General features: G+C 42.8%; 1 protein-coding gene across 2 annotated transcripts in view; it reads left to right on the forward strand.

Annotated features, from left to right (window-relative positions):
• The first annotated feature begins 2,641 nt into the window (after positions 1-2,641).
• The window catches only part of neurl1b (neuralized E3 ubiquitin protein ligase 1B), a 47,555-nt gene continuing 26,321 nt past the window's right edge, over positions 2,642-23,875 (forward strand). Inside the window, exon 1 of one of the 2 annotated variants that reach the window (XM_063000330.1) lies at positions 2,642-2,859. In XM_063000330.1, coding sequence (XP_062856400.1) covers positions 2,766-2,859 — 94 coding nt within the window. In that variant the 5' untranslated portion in view covers positions 2,642-2,765. Of the gene's footprint in view, positions 2,860-22,334; positions 22,509-23,875 lie in introns of those variants that run through there. The other variant, XM_063000331.1, reaches the window with a different exon arrangement.

Consider the following 23,875-nt stretch of genomic DNA (forward strand, 5'->3'; position numbering starts at 1 on the left):
GCGCTGTTATTTTTGTTGTTTATTTTTTTTTACCAACCTATTTAGTAGCAATGGGTTACATATTATTATTATTGTTATTATTGTATTAATGAGATCAGAGACGCAATATGAAACATTTTACGACATTTCTACCATCACAGAAGTGTAAATTACCTTTATGTCAAGGTCACTGACACGACCCCATACCATGACAGACCCTGACTTTTGGACTTGTTGCTGTTTACAGTATGGACGGTCCTTTTCATCATTGGTCTGGAGCACACAATGTCCATTTCTTCCAAAAAAAAAGGACCTGAAATATTGTTTTTCTGACCACAATACACATTTCCACTATGCGATGGTCCAGCCCAGATGCCTCTGAGCCCAGAAAACTTGATGCTGCTTCTGGTGTGACGGTGCGTTTTTGCACTTTAATGTTTTAAGTGTACTTTACATAGTTAAGTGGAAATTAAAGTGGATATATGCACAAAGGCATGTTCTTGTGGTGTCTGAATGGGTTTTCTCGGGATGCCCTAAATAAAAGTAAGTAATTTTGTAATGTGTGTTGTGCGGTGTTGGACTGGCACCCTGTTCAGGGCATATTTTTGTCTGTTGGCACTATAGACCCCTGCAGAAATATGCTTTGGACTGGGTAAGTAAGATGTACATGTTGTACATGTTAGCAGACAGCTCTACCTAGTGGACATCATTGGATTCTGCTTGTATACCACTGATCTTACACTGAATGGCCAAAAGTATGTGGGAGCCTAACCACTAGCTTATTGGACATATCCTAAGCATAAATATAAGGTGATATTAAGCAGTTTAAATGTGAATAAAGAAATGTATATGTGTCACAAAACATCATAGATCTGCTCCCTAGGTTACTGATGTATCGCCTTTTTAAACTTAATTTTGAAACATTTTTTAATAACAACATTATAAGTTACAGCTTTGGCATATCATCATACACCAATCATTAAAAAACATTACTACTGTTATGAAAAGAAACCTTTGCAAAGTGATAGGTGATAGATATGCTGTGATCTATGACAGTGATGACGGGAATATGACAACTGAAGGACCTGTAGTTCTATTGTAGTATACTGAGTTTAATTTTATTTACCAAATTAATTAGCATGACTGTATTTAATATTGAGAAAAGTTACAGTATTTGAAATGGGAAATAAAAACAACAATGAAGAAAAAGGCTAACAGTTATTGTACACATTGTGTTGGGTGTGTAGGGCTATCCGTTAACTCCACGCCACAAAGATCCTCGGACAGGAAATTGTAGGAAAGAGGTCCTAGTGGGTAGAGCTTAAGGTTATCAATCAAAACACTGTTGGTTCAAATCCAGGCTTTGCTATGCAGCCTTAAGCAAGGCTCTTAACTCTTTCAGCAACAGGAGTGCTGTACAATGGCTGACCTTAGCTTCCAGACCATCCACACAAGCTGGGATATTCAAAGAAAGTGTTTTTTAAATAAATGTGTTCTTCCTCTAGATTATATTTACAGAGCAGTTGGACTAGTAAGCAGAAGATTGGATGGGTCCCTGCTGAGTCTGGTTCCTCTCAAGGTGTTTTTCCTTGCCACTGTCGCCCTCGGCTTGCTCAGTAGGGGTTTTTGGTCTGTTGGTCCTGGATTCTGTAAAGTTGCTTTGAGACATTTACATTTACATTTTCAGCATTTAGCAGACGCTCTTATCCAGAGCGACTTACAGAAGTGCTTCTATAGTGAACATTTCATTTCTCAAGTTTAGGTAAACAACAGTCGAAGAACACAAATCTGCTAAAACCTGTTAGAACCAAAGTGGCTTTTTTTTTTTTTTTTTTTGAAATGGAAAAGATTGGAATAAAGTGTTAGTAAATAAGTACAAGTCAGCCTAAGTGTTTAGTAAAAAGGTGGGTTTTTAATCGTTTTTTTAAAGACAGCAAGAGACTCAGATGTTCGGACAGACAGAGGAAGTTCGTTCCACCATTTGGGCGCTAGAACAGAGAAGAGCCTTGATGCTTGTCTTCCTTTAGTCCAGGATGAGACGATGTCTATTGTAAAAAGCGCTACGTAAATAAATTTGACTTGACTTGAATTTGAAGGTTGCTGGTTCCAACCCCACCACTGCCAGATTAGCACTGTTCACCCTTAACCCTCAGTTACTTAGACTGTATACTACTGTAAGTCGCTTTGGATAAAAACGTCCGCTAAATGCTGGAAATGTAAAATGTAATTGACTGATCACCTGATGATAAAAACGTAACGGGATGTAACAGAAACTCTAGCCCATGGAAAACCGGGACATTAAGTGTCAAGGGAGAGAGAAGACATCTTTCGGGACTGACTATTAACAAGTAGGACAATGCGAGATGAGGGGCAATGAAACCTGTAACTAATCAGGATTTATATTGGCAGATTTTTATAGATGATTAATTGTAAGCTTTTATGTCTCTGTTACTTGTACTTTATCTTTAATATCCATTAGCAGTGTTAGCTAATGTAAACATGACCTCACACAGTGACCGTTATTCCTCTCGTCCTTCACTGTTTACAAGAAATGGGCGGGAACATGATTTTTCCCGCCACTGGTGTCGCCTCGCGCTGCTGAGCTGTGATTGGACAGCCGGAACGTGAGCGCTGTTTTTATATTCAAACTGTCAGGCGGGCGGGACGGTGAGTGTGTGTGTGTGTGTGTGTGTGGGTGGACGGTGTGTGCGTGTGTGTGTGTGTGTGTGTGTGTGTGTGTGTGGACAGTGACAGACCAGGCAGAGAGCTCAGAGAGGACCGTTCTCATGGGCAACACGGAGACCGCGGGCTTTTCTCACCAGCTCATTAACACTAGTGATGCTGTCAGTGCTGAAGTACAGCTCAGATACATCCGGGCACGTGAGTTCTGTTCTACTGTATATACTTACTGACTTACCATATAGAAGCACTTTGTAGTTCTACAATGACTGACTGTAGTCCATCTGTTTCTCTGCATGCTTTGTTACCCCCACCGGACCACCACAGAGCAGGTATTATTTAGGTGGTGGATGATTCTCAGCACTGCAGTGACACTGACATGGTGCTGGTGTGTTAGTGTGTGTTGTGCTGGTATGAGTGTCCACTCACTGTCCACTCTATTAGACGCTCCTACCTAGTCGGTCCACCTTGTAGACGATCGCTCATCTATTGCTGCTGTTCGAGTCGGTCATCTTCTAGACCTTCATCGGTGGTCACAGGACGCCGCCCACGGGGCGCTGTCGGCTGGATGTTTTCGGTTGGTGGACGATTCTCGGTCCGGCAGTGACAGTGAGGTGTTTAAAAACTCCAGCAGCGCTGCTGTGTCTGATCCACTCGTACCAGCACGACACACACTAACACACCAGCACCATGTCAGTGTCAGTGCAGTGCTGAGAATCATCCAGTACCTAAATAATACCTGCTCTGTGGGGGTAACAAAGCATGCAGATAAACAGCTGGACTACAGTCAGTAATTGTAGAACTACAAAGTGCTTCTATATGGTAAGTGGAGCTGATAAAATGGCTGATCGGTGTATGTGCTGGGTGGGGATTAGGCGTTCGAATCTCGACCCGTCTTAACGGAACAGGTTGTTCGAGGATTGGCGCCATGAGATCGGGTATCCCTACCCAGTGTTTCCCGGTGGAACCAGACCCACCGTGACCCTGACCAGTATAAAGCTCTTCTATGATGAAAAAAACCCCCATGATTTGATTAGTTCCTCCTCTGAACTACAGTACGGGATCAGTTCCAGCCCTCAGTAGGAACAAAACAAGATAAGGCGTAGCTGCAGATGAAAATAAAGGCTTCATGGGAATGTTTGCACGTCCACGCTCTCCACGATGTCCCACATATTTTCAGCCAGACAGGAAGTATGACTCCCAGGATACCGAGCCTGACCCCTTCTGGATCTGTCCTTTCCCAGGACCTCTGCAGTTTGTGGGAACACTATAATAGGAACACTGATGACGTACCAGACCTCCACATGACCTTTGAGATGCCACTCCTGTATATTTTATTGGCGTGGTATCATAAATTAAAAGCGAATGTAGAAGTGGGCTCGAACAGTGGATTATTGTTCTGCCTTTTTTTTTTTCTACCCAGTTCTCATGCAGAGGTCACAGAGTTGAGCACATTTATAGCAACCTCATCGTTTTGGTTCGTTCCCATGCACTGCAGTGTTAGTGTATCGGGTTCTTTATTTTATACTTCTAACCAGCAGGTGGCGACTGAGAGTCAAAAATGAACCAGCAGGACATACTGTAGGTGGCACATGGTTTAACAGCTGGCAGAGTTCCTGGGCGTGTTCCTCACCTCTGGTTCCCTGGTGTTGCCTTGGGTACTACGGTTATCTCAGTTACATAGAATTAAAATTATGCAACATAGAATTATAGTACATTTGTGCATTAAATAGAATTATAGTAAACTTATGTAATAAATAGAGTTACAGTAAATGTGTGCAATAATAGAATTACAGTAAATGTGTGCATTAAATAGAATTATAGTAAATGTATGCAATATAGAATTATAGTATATCTGTGTAATAAATAGAATGATAGAAAATGTATGCAATATAGAATTACAGTAAATGTGTGTAATAAATAGAATTACAGTAAAGTTATGCAATAAATAGAATTACCGTAAATTTGTGAATTAAATAGAATTATAGTAAATTTATGCAATAAATAGAATTACCATAAATTTGTGCATTAAATAGAATCATAGTAAATTTATGCAATAAATTGAATTATAGTAAATTTGTGTAATAAATAGAATTACAGTAAATGTATGAAATATAGAATTACAGTAAATTTGTGTAATAAATACAATTATAGTAAATTCATGCAACAAATAAATAGAATTACAGTAAATTTGTGTAATAAATAGAATTACCGTCAATTTGTGTAATCAATAGAATTATAGTAAATTTATGCATTAAATAGAATTATAGTAAATTTATGCAATAAATAGAATTATAGTAAATTTGTGTAATAAATAGAATTACAGTAAATTTGTGTAATAAATAGAATTATAGAAAATTTATGCATTGAATAGAATTATAGTAAATTTATGCATTAAATAGAATTATAGTAAATTTAAGTAATAAATAGAATTACAGTAAATTTGTGTAATAATTAGAATTACAGTAAATGTGTGTAATAAATAGAATTATAGTAAATTTATGCAACAAATAAATAGAATTATAGTAAATTTATGCAATAAATAGAATTATAGTAAATGTGTGTAATAAATAGAATTACAGTAAATTTATGCAATAAATAGAATGACAGTAAATTTGTGTAATAAATAGAATTACAGTACATTTGTGTAATAAATATAATTACAGTAAATTTGTGTAATAAATAGAATTATAGAAAATTTGTGCATTAAATAGAATTATAATAAATGTATGCAATAAATAGAATTACAGTAAATTTATGCAATAAATAGAATGACAGTAAATTTGTGTAATAAATAGAATTACAGTAAATGTGTGTAATAAATAGAATTACAGTAAATGTGTGTAATAAATAGAATGACAGTAAATGTGTGTAATAAATAGAATTACAGTAAATTTGCGTAATAAATAGAATTATAGTAAATTCATGCATTAAATAGTATTAGAGTAAATGTGTGTAATAAATAAATCGAGTTACAGTAGCTGAACACACTTGACGTTGCTGGAAGGTAGAGGTGAATGTAAGGTAAAGGTACGATCAGGAGATAGACGTGTGCTTACATGTGTTTGACGTGTTTATGAATATTTCTCAGTACACCAGCGTGTGAAAGCACCAGTTATCTGTTTATCCTCTCATTACTGACCTGTTCGACCAGCTGAACATGAATCAGATCTGTAACCGTTACCGGGTGACACGCCTGAGAAAACAAGCATCGCTGAGTGATCCGGAGAGTCCACGTACAGACGTATATATACTCGAACTGGGGTCACACCGGGCCCCTGGAGCCGGGAGGGTTAAAGGATGGAGCCACACAGCGGCGCATTTAACCACAAACGCTTCCAGGTTGGCAAGATCAATGTTAAGCATCGTCGCATTCCAGGAATTCCTGACCTAGCTGAAGCGTGAGCTGCATTTCTAGCATTGCAGCAATAAACTATTTCTATTTACGTGCCTGAACACAGAGTCTGAAACCCTTTCGTTTTAGAGAGGAGCACACACTGCTGGTTGTTTACGGTAGCTTGAACATCAGTGCCCACACAAATGCTGCCAACTTTGGACTGAATGGACACAGATTCCCACAGACATACTTCAAAGTCCTGTGAGAAGCCTTCTCAAAAGAGCTAGCTAAAAAAATCACTGGTATTTAAATACCAGTTATTGTTGTGGTAGTCCACCAGTGCTGAGATCTCAGCTCTGCTGTTAGCCGGCCAGGCGCTTACACAGACGCCCGATTGGTGCTGCAATTACGACCTCTGCTGGCTGATCGATGGTACTGCTCAGAGACCGGGGATAACAGAGATTTGTGCGTGATGGATCCACATCTCATGCAGGTGAAAAGATGCGGTCTGTGGTCAGAGGTGGTGTGTGATGGTAGTAGGGCTGAAACGATTCCTCGAGTAACTCGAGTAAATCGATTACTAAAAATCATCGATTCAAATTTTTTGCATCACAGCTCACGGTGTTTTACACGGACGACTTTCACTTTTGCGCAGCGTGTTTAACGCCGTGTGCAGGTGACGTGAAGAATCTGAGGGCTGCGTCCCAAATATCTTAAACATAAACAGAACTTAACAGGACTTGATCCGGGTTCTTTTTGCGGACAGTTTAATGAACGCTACGTATCTGGACACGTTCGCCGCTCCTGCGAACTGAACGTATCGGTTTAGGACGCAGCCGAGATTTGATAGCGCGGACTGCAAGATATAGAGAGAAAATAGCGAACAGGAGGAGACTGGACAGAGAAAACCACAGAAAGTTTGAGATCATTTTAAGCTGATAAAACTAAAACTCAGTATAACATCCACACCATCAGAGCGTCGTGTTTACTTTACTCATGTTTACTGACTTTACTTCCTTTCAACCACCACAGGCTTTTATGAAGATTTAGGCAAACACACACACACACATACACACACACACACACACACACACACCAGATCTACCTCATCTAGAGACACAATCCTGACAGATTTTTATCCCCCTACAAACACCACAAAACCTCCCAACAAAATATTAAAGCTTTATGTTCTGCGTGAGCTGTAGCTGAAACTTAGAGTTTTGAAAGTTGCACAAATTACAGGCTTATGTTCATGTATTTTTGTTTATTATTATTTATGACTTGATGACCTGATGTTTCAGGTTGCCTGTTTACATTTTAAAAGTAAATTGATTCATTTTTTATTTATTTATTTTTGCATTAAAAAAATGTTAAACTGTCCTGTATGCAAGGAATACAAATGTACAGTTTGGTTTAAGAAACATGTCTTATTTAATCTAATATGTATTTGTTTTTGCTCTTTGTTAAAGCAAAAGTATTTCTTATCCGATTACTCGATTAATCGCTGGAATAATCGATAGAATACTCGATTACAAAAATAATCGATAGTTGCAGCCCTAGATGGTAGCGACCCTTCGCAGTTGAACTGGGAGGAAAACTGTATAATCAGAAAACACAAACAAAATAAATAACAATAGAAGCATTCTGGGATTGATTGTGCACGCCGAGGAGAAGCTCACGAAGTCTGTAGTTGTGAGCACCGAGCTGCTGCTGGTGGTGATCATGTAAACGTGTAAACCGATCCTGCGTGTTATTTAGTTCCACTATCAAGAGGAAGTGGGAGGAAGTTCCCATATTTACTGCTTCTCAAAATAGCCTCCTCACACAGCGCCCGCGCCGTATCAGTGTCCGCTTCAAACGCCAGAGGCCTTGGGGAGGAAAGGAGGGCACGGACGGAGCAAGAAGCTCGGGGGGCAGAGATGGGAAGAGGAAAAATAAAAAGATGTTCCTCGTTAAATCGGAGTGCCGGGGTTGCAGTTATGTAAGACGTCATGATGCAGCCCTGAGCTGGTTTTTTTTTTTCTGTCGTGTGGATGGATTTGTCAGGGAGAGAATGAGCAGCATACAGTGGGTGGAAGTGCCAACCGCCTGTCAGCCCGACTCCGCTAACACCAGTCTGCTCAAACACAAATTAGGGAAGCGATTGTGAAATGGAAATTTGTGCACATTTTTAAAAACACGTTGGCGTCACAGTGGCTCGGTGGGTAGCACTGTCGATTTACAGCAAGAAGGTCCTGGGTTTGTTTCCAAGGTGGAGCGTGTTGGCAGGTTCTCCCTGTTTGTGTGGGTTTCCTCCAGGTGCTCTGCTTTCCTCCCACAAGTCCAAAGACATGCAGTCATGTCAATTGGAGCTACAAAACCGCCCCAGGTGTGTGTGTGTGTGTTTGCGCCCTGTGATAGACTGGTGACCTATACAGGGTGTTTACCCAGTGGATTGCGCCCACCGCAACCCTGACCAGGATAAAGTGGTGGTATAACAAACAGTAATTGGTACTACGGTTGGACACTGTTGTCTAATATCAGGGCCTGGCTCACAGTCAGCTTTCCAGTTCACTCAAAAGTTGCTGGATTGAATTAAAGTCTCCAGAACAAACGTGTGCAGTACAGACCGCTTCTTTTCACCTGCGCCAGGCGGGTTCATCCGGGGATCTGTATCGCGTACAGAGAGACACGCCCAGACCTCCATTATCAGCATAGATCAGCCAGCAGATGAATCCCTTCCGGCCTTCCCTCCCCTCCTCAGACAAGCCGATCTTTGCCCGTATGAGCACAGCAGATCTCAGAGTCGAGATTCGAACTCACGTGCTTGTGATGTCAGCACTGGTGGGCTAATGCCTGGTTCACACTACACGATTTTTGCCCTGATTTTCGCTCGGCGACCGGTCGGCGCTTGATTTTCCCGCTCGGGAGCAACTCAGCGTTCGATCGGCGATCAAAACTCGGCTCTCGATCGCTAAGCGTGAACTATCCAACAACTCGACCCGACCGGCTCGCCGACCGCTCGGCGACTGGATTGAGTTTTCTAGCACGTCAGATATCTGATCTCAGACGTGCGACTGGGAATGAGTGACATGTCGAACAGCCAATGAGAACGCAGGATACGGGGTGAGGGGAAACGCAGGAGAGGATATAGTTTATATCAGGATACACCGGCGCACACACGTTTTACAGTATTTCTGATTTGATCGTCCTCTACAAAACATAATACCCACGCTGCATTGCAAAATTATTAATTAACCTCAAACTTACTATAGAACAATCTATACTGTTTGTGTTGCCAAATCCACTCAGATTCATTTATTTTACCTCCTTGATTTTACGCTGCACATCTTCACAAAAACACTTTGATCGCTCGCTACTTGCCGACGTGCATTTTTGGACGTGGTGTCATTAAACCCCTCGTCACTTCTCACGTGTGTTTTTGTAAAGAAAAAAAAGGGAGACCAGAGAAGCTCGCCTGCGATTCCAGTTGGTGATGGATGGTGTAGCGTGAAACCCCCCTATCGCCGATCAGTCGTGTAGTGTGAAATATACACCGACTGAAAGACTCAAGAGACTCAAGTGCAAGAGATTCAGTCGTGTAGTGTGAACTGTACAGCGACCCGACCACTTGGAAAGTCGTGTAGTGTGAACTTGGCATAACACGTTCGGAAATTTGGAGGCTTTATTTTTCAGTTTTTCTCTTTCTAAACTAAACGATCCTAGTGTGGCTGGGAACTGCAGTCTAATCTCGCTCCTGAGTCCAATAGTGGTGTGCTTTATACTAGGGCTGGCTCGATACCACTTTTACTGCAAATTGAGTATCTGCCGATACCGATACCAATCCGATACCGTCATTTCTGTTCTCAAACAACTAAGCAGTAATAATGCGTGTCTCAGACTGTGAAACTAATATTCTAAAGGAATAAATACAGAAGCTACAACATCACACTTCTGCAAAACTGCTGTTTTTATTTTCACTTTTACACACAGAACATTGAGCAGCATTTTTGGCTTGTGTAGCAGAACCGTACAAACATTTAAAATAACATTTAAAGTGAAACTTTATCTGTATTTAACAAACAAATGATAATTTCAATATAAAATTCTACATCTGTCAACTCTCAAGTCTACGCCATAAAGAGGCAGCGAAAAAGTTATAAAATAAATAACAAAAAATATTATTTATAAACAATAAAAATAAACAAATGTATCTATCTTGTCCGGGCTTGGAGATCTCTCACATTCTTAACGATTAATCCATTAGTGTTATGAGATAAAACAAACTGCACCGTTTCCCGTTTAGCCACAGACGTCCTCTTCAACATCCAGCAGGGTTTAATAATAAGCGCGCTTGGCCGCTCAGGTGGCGCAGCGGTAAAGTACGCTAGTGCACCAGAGTTGGGGTTCTGAATGCATCGCATCGAATCTTGACTTCTCTGACTGGGCTGGGCGGCAGCATGAACAACGATCGGCTGTTGTTCAGGGTTAGACGGTAGAGAGTCGGATCGTAGGTCCTCATAACTGGTGCGACTGCGGCCCCTGCTGGCTGACTGATGGTGCCTGCACAGGGCTGAGGAATAATGCTGATGGGGGTGTGACCCTCCGTACACAGCGTCCATTAGTGAATGAACTCGACTCGTGCAGGTGAAAAATGCAGTCTGTACTGACTGTACGTGCCGGAGTCCTCAGTCAGCGGTGAAGGGTCGAATCAGTATAGAGGACGCAATCGGGGTAATTGGACACGACTAGAATAGGGGAGAAAAATTGGGGGAAAAAAGTGGGGAGAATAGATAATAATAAAAAAAATAAAAAATAAGCGCGCTTTGGTTTTTAATCATCTAAAAACGTGACAGAACTTTAAAGGAAAATCTCAACCAAACTCTGCGTCAATTCTAATTGGTCCATCGAGTTTAATTGACATCCACATCTTCCAATTGTAGACACTTTATACGGCACGCCGTAAAACGTAAAACACGCCGTGTTTTTAGATGTGGCAGTAGTAGATGATTTTTTAAAATGCTAAAAGTTTAATTAGATCAGTGTGTTTTAATTTCTGAATGGCCTTATTTACATTAAGTGTTATTTACATTAAGCAACAGTATCGGATCGCATTACACGTTTTTTTTCCTTCCGATATCCGATCCAGTGATTTGGACCGATATCGGACCGATACAGAGTATCGGATCGTTTGTGTGTGGTATAGACACTAAATCCATACAATCACTGACAAACAGTAATTCGTCTGATGTGGCTTCCTGAGCCGATCGGTAAATTGGTAATAAAGCCGTCCACTTCTATGAGCTTGATCGATGAGCTGTTGATGCTCCCAGACAATTCCACTTCATGATGACTTTGCATACGGTTTAGATTTGATGAAGGAAAAGTGGCGTTCTGTAAACAACCGTGTCGCATTATAAGAAAACGAGCTTTTTATTTGTGGGGATTGCTTGACTTAACTAGAATAAACCAGGAATAATTAGAATAAACCAGGAATAATTAGAATAAACCAGCTGGAAGGGGTTTCAGGAGGCTCTGGTTATGTCTAATAGCTTATCAAGGCTATAATGACGTCGCCGCGTCTGTGCGCGAGTCCTGTACCGTGGATCACGTTTTCTCACCGCTGTATTAATAGAATCAAACCTCAGCAGAACGAGGTCGCTCACTCTCCATTTTATCAGCCTGTGAACTGAACTGAACGTCTTTCATCACGTCCTACCCCGAGTCAGTAAATAACCGCTGACCCAGACGGACGGCCAGGAGCAGCCTGTGATGTCCCGACCCCACGGAGGGGTCCTTGAGCCCACCTCCCCGGTGGGCCCCTTCGCCATGGTAACAGCACATGGGGTGTCGTTAACGATGCACAGAAGAGATGCCACGAGGCTCCACTTGGAACTGGACCCGAAATAGCACCCGAGGATGGGAGAGGACAGAGCAGCTGGGCATGGCTGTGGGGGGGCTGTGAGGGGGTGTGTGACAAACAACATTAGATTGTCGTGTCCAGTCGTTCCTCCAAACCTCACACACGGCAAAACTTCTCACGTTTCATCACTTTTATTTCACTCCATCAACGAGGTTCTTTATTATATGATATGTTACAGAGTTACAGTCCAGCCAACCAACAGAATAATAATAATAATAATAATATGCTGTACAATGTCTGACCCTGCGCTCTGTCCCCGACTTTAAAGGAGGTTTCTGTACATCGGGGCACATCAGGTTCACAAGTCACAAAATACGAGTCTGAGTCACGAGTTAGTACAGTATAATAAACACAAAACATATATTATAAATGTAGCGTAGAAATAAAGAAATAATCTGTAAATTCAGATAAAAACAACAACAGATTAGCGAGTGTATTTAGTCGTTTTACTTCGTGTCTTTACTTTCCTCCTCATTGTGTAAATGAATGTAATTTCTGTAACAAGAAGGTTCCAGTTAAAAGCTTCAACTGATACGTTTTGTTTTCATTACAGAACAAAAGCGCTCGATAAATCACGGCACAGCGGCCAAAATCCCAAACACAGCAAAAACAATCATAACCGCTGCTTACCTGAGCTTCTGTTCTTCCAGATGCTATTACATTTATAAGCGTGCGTCCCATTAGGAATAGAATCCGTTATTTTGTAAATGTGCTTATAATTAAAAACCTCCAAACTTTTCCCGGTCGTGAAGTAAAACAGGAAGTCGCTAGAAAGCCGATCGAGCGTTTCATTACCACGTCATCTGTGTGACGCAAACTGAATAAATGCAGATAACAGCATTTCTTACTAACAATTACAATCAGAAGCTCTGATTGGTCTTTCAACCATTAGCGCCGATTCTGTAGGAGCGTTCCATTCACCCCGGTTGTTCCTGTGAAGTGCACTACGTAGGATATTCCACCATTATAAGTGAGATTCCGATCCAAAGGTAACGAGAATGTTCCAATGAAGTGAACTTCAGACTGTGTAGGGAGTAGGGAGCGACGCTTCATCACTACGCCGGAAGCTAGACAACAAGACAACGATAAAAACAGGAAATTGGCCGATTAAGTTGATGTGGAACGACCATAAAGAAGCTTTTTATACAAGAAATCCTCGAATTTTTTTCAAATCTACAACACGACTCGAGGAAAGACTTGTGATTGTTGTGATCAGGCCGTACGTTTTTTTGTGCGATGAAGGCCGATTCACGTCAAGCCGGATGAGATGTTGCAGACACGGCGGAACGGAGCTGACTGGATTACAGACGGATTAAATTCACCTCTCATTAATCTCACATTCATGTGGCTCCGATTAAACCTCACGACGCGTGAGCCCCGTTTAGCACACATGGCTACATTCCGCTGATCTGAGGAAGCCGGCGTCCCTGAAACAACACTATAGCGTTGTTTTTTTTTTTCCTCCATGCTAAGCTGCTCGGATGTGCCCGGTTACCGTTCACACATTCGGAACCGCCTGCGTGCGCCGCTACGTGACTTCTGTCTGGATGAAGTTGTTGGGTCACGGAACTGGTGGCCACTTAACCTCCGGAGGTCAGGGTCTGTTGACCTGGACACGGTACAGCTACAGAAGCTAACTCACACGCATATAGACGCAGCGTCGGATGTAGCCTGTCAGCAGGGGCACCGTCGGAGATTTCAAGCCTTTTTCCAAGTCGCGGTCTGAATGCACGAGATCCATTTCATCTGTTTGTAAACGTTAGCGCAAGCTGCATTCCTAGCAGTGTAGCAAATGCTGCTGTAAGGGCTGTATGTGTTTTTCTGTGTAAAAAGCTTGAGTGTGTTTATCTCCAGTCTGTCATGACCAAGCAGTTTGATCACAATCTTGCTGAGCCGTCAGTACCGATGACATTTGTAATGCAGCGTTCACTATAATGAGGAAACTCTAATGTAAAAGTGGGAACAGATTTAGAACTGACGAGCCGCTCAGGTGGCGCAGCAGTAAAACACGCTAGCACACCAGAGCTGGGATTTTGAATACATTGTATTGAATCTCAGGTCTGCCGTCCGTCTGGGCTGGGAGGCCACATGAACAACGATTGGCTGTTGTTCATGTTGTTTGGGAGCGGGATAGGGAGTTCATAACTGATTGATGGCATCTGCACAGAGTACAGGAATAATGCTGATCAGGGTGTGGCTCTCCGTACACAAGGCTGATCCGCATATGAACTCTACTAGCGCAGGTGAAAAGATGCAGTTGGCTACTGCACACGTGTCGGAAGGGGAGTTAACAGTTTGCTCTCCTCAATCGGGGTGGGGGTGAGCATCAGTAGAGAGGAAGCGTAATGATTAATGATCTATCGTCCACAGATATTATTATGCTTCTTTAAGTGAAACATACCCACTTCCCTCTGAACTCCTGAGCGCCTGAAATCTTCTGCGCTTGGCGTCTAGTTTTTGTCTCTCTGGAGCCGCCGTGTTAATCCAAAAACTGGTGAACGTTAGTGTGGGTGTGACGTTAATGTTTTGAGTCGGGGTAAAGAAGTCGTGGAGAGTTTTAGATTCGTCTGATGTGAGAGCGCCATCCAGAGGTCAAACCGTTCAAGCAGTTCTTTTAAAACCTGTTTAATAGCGACTTCAATACTATTTCTAAAATGCTAATGGGCTGCAAATGGCCCGCGGGCCGTAGTTTAGACAGACCTGGTCACTCACCTCGTGAGTAAATCTTCACCTCAGTACCCCTCCAAAACTTGCTTAAATTCTTACAAGCACTTGCACTTAAAAACGCCATATAAGGAAATATAAGGAAAATACACAATCACTCTAACCACCATACGCACAAGTAAAGAAAGCGAATCGACCCACTACTCTGACGTTTTATCTGAATCTATTAGCTAGCCATGATAATAGCCATAGCAGTTGACATGGCATTAAGAAGTAAACAACAACCTCATGAGTACCCCGTTCTCACACTCGCTGGCCTGGTGTTGCTGTTTGTCCTCACACACGTGCGTTGAGTACGTTCCCGACTGGAAAATTATCAAGATAAGAATTGTAGTCATTAATAACTGAGTAATTGTCCTTAAAATAAAAGTATTGTTAATATTTTATTAGTGCAGCGTCGTTTTTAGCAAAGTTTAGGCGAATTCACCCGCTTATGTGAGTCAGAAGCGTTTTAAAGGTGTTAAAATGTGCAGATGAAGCATTGAGGTTATGTGGGTTAAGTTAATTTGGGGGTAATAATTCTACAGAAGCAAAATTCTACCCCATACGTGACAAAATTTAGATCCAGCTTTAAAGTTCTGACCTTTATTTCGGTACGGGATGATCATCATGCCGGCGGTCAGGGGCGAGTCTGCTGGAGTTCTTGTGGTTAACCATTCAGCACTACCATGTTCCCTTTTTTCCCATAATTCCCTTTAATTGAGTCATTTTCCCAATCAATGCAGAGCTGCTTAATGCACCGCAGCAATGAACACGTACAGCGTGAGTCACAAGTGTGTGTGTCATGATAGTCTTGGCATTTTCACTGTCCATTTTATCAGCTCCACTTACCATATAGAAGCACTTTGTAGTTCTACAATTACTGACTGTAGTCCATCTGTTTCTCTGCATGCTTTGTTACCTCCCTTTCATGCTGTTCTTCAATGGTCAGGACCCCCACAGAGCAGGTATTATTTGGGTGGTGGATGATTCTCAGCACTGCAGTGACACTGACATGGTGGTGGTGTGTTAGTGTGTGTTGTGCTGGTATGAGTGGATCAGACACAGCAGCGCTGCTGGAGTTTTTAAACACCGTGTCCACTCACTGTCCACTCTATTAGACGCTCCTACCTAGTCGGTCCACCTTGTAGATGTAAAGTCAGAGACGATCGCTCATCTATTGCTGCTGTTTGAGTCGGTCGTCTTCTAGACCTTCATCAGTGGGCACAGGACGCTGCCCACGGGGCGCTGTTGGCTGGATGTTTTTGGTTGGTGGACTATTCTCAGTCCAGCAGTGACAGTGAGGTGTTTAATAACTCCAGCAGCGCTGCTGTGTCTGATCCACTCATACCAGCACAACACACACTAACACACCACCACCATGTCAGTGTCACTGCAGTGCTGAGAATGATCCACCACCTAAATAATACCTGCTCTGTGGTGGTCCTGTGGGGGTCCTGACCATTGAAGAACAGGGTGAAAGGGGGTAACAAAGCATGCAGAGAAACAGATGGACTACAGTCAGTAATTGTAGAACTACAAAGTGCTTCTATATGGTAAGTGGAGCTGATAAAATGGACAGCGAGTGTAGAAACAAGGAGGTGGTTTTAATGTTATGGCTGATCAGTGTATAATGGATACAGTTAGATGTCTATCTGTTCTGTGCCTTTTAGACAATGGAGCATCGTGCACTTCCTTAATCTTAGGTAGGCGCATCCGTTCATCCTTCCAGAAAACGCGAGCACAATAGCACAGCTGGAGGAAGTGAGGCCAGCGGTCAACATCTGCTAAAGACAAATAAGACACCTATTCTGAGACAGGATGAGATGTGGAACGTAAAGAAGAAGTTGAACTGCACCAATGAAAACTGCCGTTAGTCTGTCCAGTAGGGGGGCATTTATGACCTTCTTTTGGATTGTTGGGTACAGAGCTTTGGCATCGCCAAGACTCATACTGGCACTGTTTTACACTGGCGGCATTTAAGACTGAAACATACAAGAGTTTAATAGAGCCTATATTTTCATTTTAGCTCTATACAAGAACATATTTAAACGACTTTACGAAGGTCTGTGTGAAAACCTATCGACCTGCCCTGCTCCCCACCACCTACCTGATCAGCTGCCTCAGTAGAGAGGATTCTAATCAGACCTGGAGCTCATGAGGCAGATTATTTAGACGCTCTACTTATACAGAGATTCTGCCTCCCTCCGTGTACCACAAACTGTCCCTGATGCCCCAATTTACAAATAAACCCACACTCGTATAATTACACCTTTATACAGATTAAACATCAACGAGAGTTTATTTACATTTGAAAAGAACTCCGTTGGTTGCTCCGCATTACATGTTTGTAGTTTTTTGTGAGGAAAGTCGTGCCGCACTGAATGCTTGGATTGATCTTCAGCGCTGAGGAGGCGTCGGACGCTCCCTCGTCATTCAGTCAGATCATCACTCAGAATTGAGGCGCCTCAGTAGGAGCATCTTAAGGGAGCTAAGAATTTAGACACGCCCTCTTCTCGGGAGCGTAGGATGACGTAAATGCGTCTGTGTAGCGAGATCAGATTAGGACTAACCGCCACACAGTAGACCATCCATAACCCACAAAAGTCAGGCAAAATCCTGAATGGTTTCCTACTCACTATACTGTACAACAACCTTGTAACTCGACGTCCCCTAAACTGTGTTCAGTCGCTTTGTTCAGCGCTCGGCTTGAGCGGTGCCGTAAAACCTCGTCAGCGTGTGAATCTGATCTGAATCTGCATCAGTGTGGAATAAGCGTCAGATCCAGGGTTACAGCTCCACACGTATCTGTGTTTATCTGGATTCTCCTCCCTGTTTCACTTTTAAACTTGTGTTACAGCTCCAGCTTCTGAGAATGGTGAGAATCAGAATCAGCTTCTCCCAGAGTCTAAAACGCTTATAGTAGCTAAAGCTAATGTGCCGCTTCTTCTGATGTGAATGCGCCGGTGCTGAATGGAATACGGTATTCCAAGATCAAGCACCTCCATGGTTAAGAAGCGTCAGGAAACAATAAAGAAGTAAAACTAAAGTGCAGCTTTTATTGTATGTCAGTGTGTTTATATTATATTTGTGTTATTTTCAGTGTTTAAGTGTCAAAAACAACCTCATTATTTTACATGAGACTAAAATATCTGCAGCTCCACGGGACCATGGATGCATTAACAGGTTTCCCAAACATCCTTATGGGAAAAAATACACTATATTGCCGAAAGTATTCACTCCCCCATCCAAATCATTGAATTCAGGTGTTCCAATCACTTCCATGGCCACAGGTGTATAAAACCGAGCACCTCGGCATGCAGACTGCTTCTACACACATTAGTGGAAGAGCGGGTCGCTCTCAGGAGCTCAGTGAATTCCAGCTTGGTACCGTGATGCCACCTGTGCAACAAGTCCAGTCATGAAATTTCCTCACTACTAAATATTCCACAGTCGACTGTCAGTGCTATTAAAACAAAGTGGAAGCGATTGGGAACGACAGCAACTCAGCCACCAAGTGTTAGATTTTGGACAATTTCATGCACCCAACTTTGTGGGAACAGTTTGGGGATGGCCCCTTCCTGTTCCAACACGACTGCGCACCAGTGCACAAAGCACAAGTTCCATAAAGACACGGATGAGCCAGTTTGGTGTGGAAGAACTTGACTGGCCTGCACAGAGTCCTGACCTCAACCCGATAGATAGAACACCTTTGGGATGAATTAGAGCGGAGACTGTGAGCCAGGCCTTCTCGTCCAACATCAGTATCTGACCTCACAAATGCGCTTCTGGAAGAAAGGTCAAAAATTCCCATAAACACACTCCTAGACCTTGTGGAAAGCCTTCCCAGAAGAGTTGAAGCTGTTATAGCAGCAAAGGGTGGCGACATCATATTAAACCCTGTGGATTAGGAATGGGAGTCACTCAGGTTCATGTGCGTGTGAGGGCAGACGAGCGAATACTTTTGGCACTATAGTTTACCTTGAAACTCAACGTCTTTAAAACTCAACGCCACGCCCAGAACCGACTGACGTCGAGTTTCAAGGTACGGCTGTATTATCGTTAATTGGTGGAATTACTAAAGATAAATAAAATAAAAAAAGTTCACAATACACTGAATATCTTGTAAAATGAGAAGAAGATGCTGGGCACCGAGCACATGGCAGTAATTCCCATCAGACACAAGCGGCGTAATTGAATTTCAAACAAACATCAGCATTACAATAGATAACTTATTCTCCCGAGTCTTTGTTCTGTCCAATAGAAATGGTGACAAATGGCCGAGCCTCTGCGCTCTCAGTAAACAACTCATGCGAGCGGCTTTCAGAACAGAGGAGGATCCGATGGCAGTGGGAATGAAGTCATACTGAACGCATTTCTCCCGCTAATTAGATTTAGGAAATAAATAGAGTGGACAGTGAGTGGACACGGTGTTTAAAAACTTCAGCAGCACCTAAATAATACCTGCTCTGTGGTGCAATTGAGGGTTAAGGACCTTGCTCAGGGGACCAGCAGGGGTGGGGGTTAGGCTGAGCCTTATGATTACTAGTCCAGAGGGCACCAAGAAAACTTTGCTTCGGTCGTATTTGGCAGGATCTAGCAGTCGTCATCGCAAACATCAGTGCCTGTGTCTTATATTTACACCAGGGACAGTGACGATAACCGCTTGATCCTCACTTCCTGTGTAAATCCCTTCGGCCGTGGCGGTCCTTCCTTTTTAAAGCAAAAGCTTCGCTTTGCTGTGACCAGAAGTGCCAACGACTTCTGCTGATTTCTCTCCCTCCAGTTGCTTTGATGAAAGATTTTAGCTTCGAATGGTCCTCGTGAACGCGAACCTGAAGATAACCGCAGATCCGTTGGCGAATTTACTCGGACCGCGTGTTCGCGCCAGCTTCTGTCAATTTCTCGAGCCGTCGCTGCACTACAGATCCAACAAACGGTGAATAACAACTGACTGGTTTCATATTTATATAATGCCTGTGAGGAATTGGGATCTTTGCTAGTGCAGGGTTGGTTTAAAACAACGTGTTCTGCCAATGTATACAGTAGAAGTGTAAGGAGAACGCTTTCCAGCTACTTGCAGACTGACTCTGGGCTGGAACTGGAAAGAAAAATTGAAAATGAAACGGCGCTTTGCTTGGATTCGGATTTTTTTTTGTTCTTTTCACATCTGTGCTCGGGTTCGCCCCCAGTAGAGACAGGTCGTGTTTCTGCCTATTACATCAACTAAACTGGAACGTGTTCACTTCGACTGGAAAGCAATCACTTTATTGCATGTGTGTGTTCATTTGAGAAGGGCACTGCTCTCGTACCCGTCCGGGCTCCCTGTGTGCTTCCCGTGGGCTTTCTCTGGGCGGTCTGCACACACTTTGGCGTACGGCCGACAGTAACGGGCCCGGCCTCTTTGGACGGCGCTCCTCGGAGACGCTGCAGCTACAGAAGAGAGGAAACAGCTTGCAAAGGATCCCAGCGGTCAAGGAAGGATGGGAAAAAAGAGGCAGGGGTGTGGAGCCGGGAATTTCCTCACAGGGTCTTGTGTAATTCCCAAAAATGTCCACCATTCTTAATGGAGTGTTTATAACAACTTCAAAAGCTTTTTTTTTCTCTCAGACATGATTGTTTGGCGTTTAATTGATCGCTGGCTTTTGTGTTTCAGTGCTTTCTGTTTAAGAGACTTCGATCGTAGTGGGGGTTTGTCTCCTTTCCAGAAATACAGCCATTAAAACACACTGCTGTTAGTCATTTCAGAGCGAGGAGTGAAAAGCCATTTCTGTGAGCATGACACAGACAGACACCGAGCAGCCAAAGAACGAGCGCCTCATTGCTTTACATCTTTAGGGAAAAGTCGCACTTCCCAACAAACACTACAGCAGATGCAAAAACAATGCATCACTGATGTATTAGGAAGTTCCCGGAATCTCCTCAGGTCTCCTCAAGGTCTTATTAAATGGTAACGGACCACGAATCGCCCACGGGATGTAGTTTGGACATGCCTGGTTTAAGACTTTGCTTTCTTTGTATCAAGAGAATCATTCAGTGATCCCAGGGTACATGACACCCTGGACTAGGTGCCAGTCTGTTGCAGGGCACCTGGGAGAAAACTGGGTTTTTGGAAGGTGTGTGGAATCCAGAAAACTCAGAAAAAACCCACAAGGACACTGACCAGAGGCGGGTATTGAACCCAGGACCCAGAACCCTGCGCAACACCCACTCTACCAACTGTGTGACGTTGCTGCTAAAGTCATTTCACACAAAGTGTGATGGACCCCCATTTACTTAGCACAGCTTTCTAATTCATCAGCAATAATGAGTGTGCGGCCAAGATGAGTGTCAATACTTTGCAACAAGCTTTTGGACAAATCACGCCGGAAGTCAATTAATACAAAAATGATTAATAATTCAATTTAGGTTTGCTAGCAAATGCAAAATTGGTGGAAACGTTACAATATAGAGCTGCTTCTTCTCCAGCGATCCGGAGTCATTTTACATCCTAAGAAAATAAAGAAACCATGAGTGTTGTGAATGTACTGGGCCTTATTAAACACTATTTAAACCTCATCAGCCAAGAAAATAAATCTAAGTGTTTCCACTGGATAACGAGTCCAAAACTGACTAATTTACAAGGCCGTAGTCACAATATATATCTGGATATGCTGTGTGATGTTACGATCCGTCAGTGTTCCCATCAGTTGTTTATATAGGAGGAATGTTTTAGAATGGCAGGGAACCCCTAGTAGATTTGGTCCCCCCCAGTGTTTAGTTCATGGCTATGGTCTTGCTGATTTTTTAAAAAAGGAGTTGAAAGGATTTTAGAAATCGTGTGTTCATCAAAGGGAACATGGCAAACTTGGGAAATGAAATACGACTGAGGAATTGAACTGAACCACAATATGAAAATTCACTTCACATCGCTTTAACGCACGGTGGATCAGTGGGTAGCACTGTCGCCCCGGGTGGAGCGGTTTGGGTCCTTTCTGTGTGGAGTTTGCATGTTCTCCCCGTGAACTGCGTGGGTTTTCTCCGGGTGCTCCGTTTTCCTCCCACAGTCCAAAGATGTGCAAGTGAGGTGAATTGGAGACACTGAATTGTCCATGACTGTGTTTGATATAACCTTGTGAACTGATGAATCTTGTGTAATGAGTAACTACCGTTCCTGTCATGAATGTAACCGAAGTGTAAAACATGACATTAAAATCCTCATAAACAAACATCGCTTTATCCTGATCAGGTTTCATTCATTGGGCGAAAGACAGGAAACACCCTGGACAGGTCGCCAGTCCATCACAGGGAACACACACACACTGCAGGTCTTTGGACTTGTGTGGGTAAGCCGGAGGAAACGTGTTTCCACACGAGGGAAACCCACACAGACATGGGGAGAACATGCAAACTCCACACATAAAGGGAAATCAAACACGGGACCATCTTGCTGTGAGGTAGCAGCACTACCCACTGCGCCACCATGCTGCCGAAATGGAACCACACTATAAAAATTAAAAATGTACATTATTAAAGGCGTGTTTTTATTTGTTTGGAGCTGTACAGTAGTAAAACGTGCAATATGGTTCAGTTCTGCGCAGTTCGGTGCGGATGATGTGCAGTGCGTGTTGCTTTAAAGCAGCGGCTGGAGCGGGAAGGTTTTAGGGAGGTGGGGGAGGAGGCGGCGGAGCGCCAATAAGGGTGAACGGAGCGCAGAGACGCGCCACACACCGGCACATTAGGATGAGGAGGAAAGACGCGGAGCCGCACACCGTCAAATACGCGCAGATCCGCCGAGCGCTGAATCAGAGAGGCGCGCCGCACAGTCAGTCATAGATGGAAGTGAAGGGAACAAACACGATCCACTTGTCCACGGAGGAAACCAGTTAATCGGAGTAATGGGGAACAGTGCACCCAAACCGCTCACAGGTCAGAAACTTGATGTTTTATTATGAGGAGATGGTGGCGGATTTAAACTGGTGCGCAAAGAAACGCGACCCAGTTTGCGCGCTTGTGCGTTCGCGTTATGAAGTGTGTGTTGATATAATTGCGTGGTATAAAATAGAATTGCTGATTGCGACAAAACACACACACACACACACACATGTACAGTATGTTTGTATGTATATAAACCACGAAACCAGAAAAATATGCGCAATGCAAATAAAACGCAGCGTTTCTTACATTTACTTTGACTTTTATTTCATTGCGGACTGCATGAACCCAAATATTCCATGTTTTGTTGGGTCAAGTTCATTTCGTTTATTAATAAACATCCATTTCTGCATATCACCTGCAACACGTTTTAGAAAAGTTGGGACGGTAGAGCGTCACGCACTGAAATACGCACTTTTACGCAGATTCCTTGAATGGTTTAATGATATTCTGCACTGTAGACGGATAAATACGCAAATCCCTTCCAATCTTTCTTTGAGGTTCATTGTTTTTAAACATTTCAATCATTTTCTCACACATTTGTGGACAAACTGGATCATCTGATAATCTTTACTCATTAAAGATTCAGCCTTTTTATGGATGCTGCTTTTGTACCAAACAATGATCACAATCACCTGTTTGGAATCACATCATTATTTACTTGTTTTTACCTCATTACTTGCCCTAAATTGGCCCCGTCCAAACTTTTTTGAAATGTATTTCATGCCTAAAATGCAGGAATGGATGTTTATTAACAGATTAAATGAAGTCGAGCAGATAAAACATGAAATATTTCAGGTTCATCCTGTCTGACATCAAAGTAAATGTAAGGAACACTGCGTCCCAACTTTTTCTGATTTGGGGTTGTATGATCCTGTGATCTAAACGACTGAGCATGCTTTTCTTTCTATGTACTGCAGGAACAGTGGTAGCATAGTGGTCAAGGTACTGGATTAGTAAGCAAAAGGTCGCTGGTTCAAACCCCACCACTTACTCCTCAATTGCTTAGAGTGTAAGTCACTTTGGGTAAAGGCATAGGTCTGCTAAATGTTGAAAATATATATATTAGTGGATTTCTCTGCTTGGAGATTATGGCTCTTACTGTGGTTTGGTGGAGTCCTGGAGTTCTAGAAATGGATTTGTTGGTTTTGAGCGATTTGGAGTGCATTAAGTGTCAGTTCTGAATTGTGGTTTAATCATCTGCTTAGATGTTTAGAGAGCTCTGCTAGTTGAACGCAAAAAATAATATAGTCTATAAAATTTTTTAAAAATACACCGATTGGGCATAACATTATGACCACCTTCCTAATATTGTGTTGGTCCTTTTTTGCTGGCTCTGTGTATTCTGACACCGTTTTATC

The sequence above is a fragment of the Trichomycterus rosablanca genome, chromosome 8 (assembly GCF_030014385.1).
Source record: "Trichomycterus rosablanca isolate fTriRos1 chromosome 8, fTriRos1.hap1, whole genome shotgun sequence".
In the NCBI taxonomy this organism is placed as follows: Eukaryota; Metazoa; Chordata; class Actinopteri; order Siluriformes; family Trichomycteridae; genus Trichomycterus; species Trichomycterus rosablanca.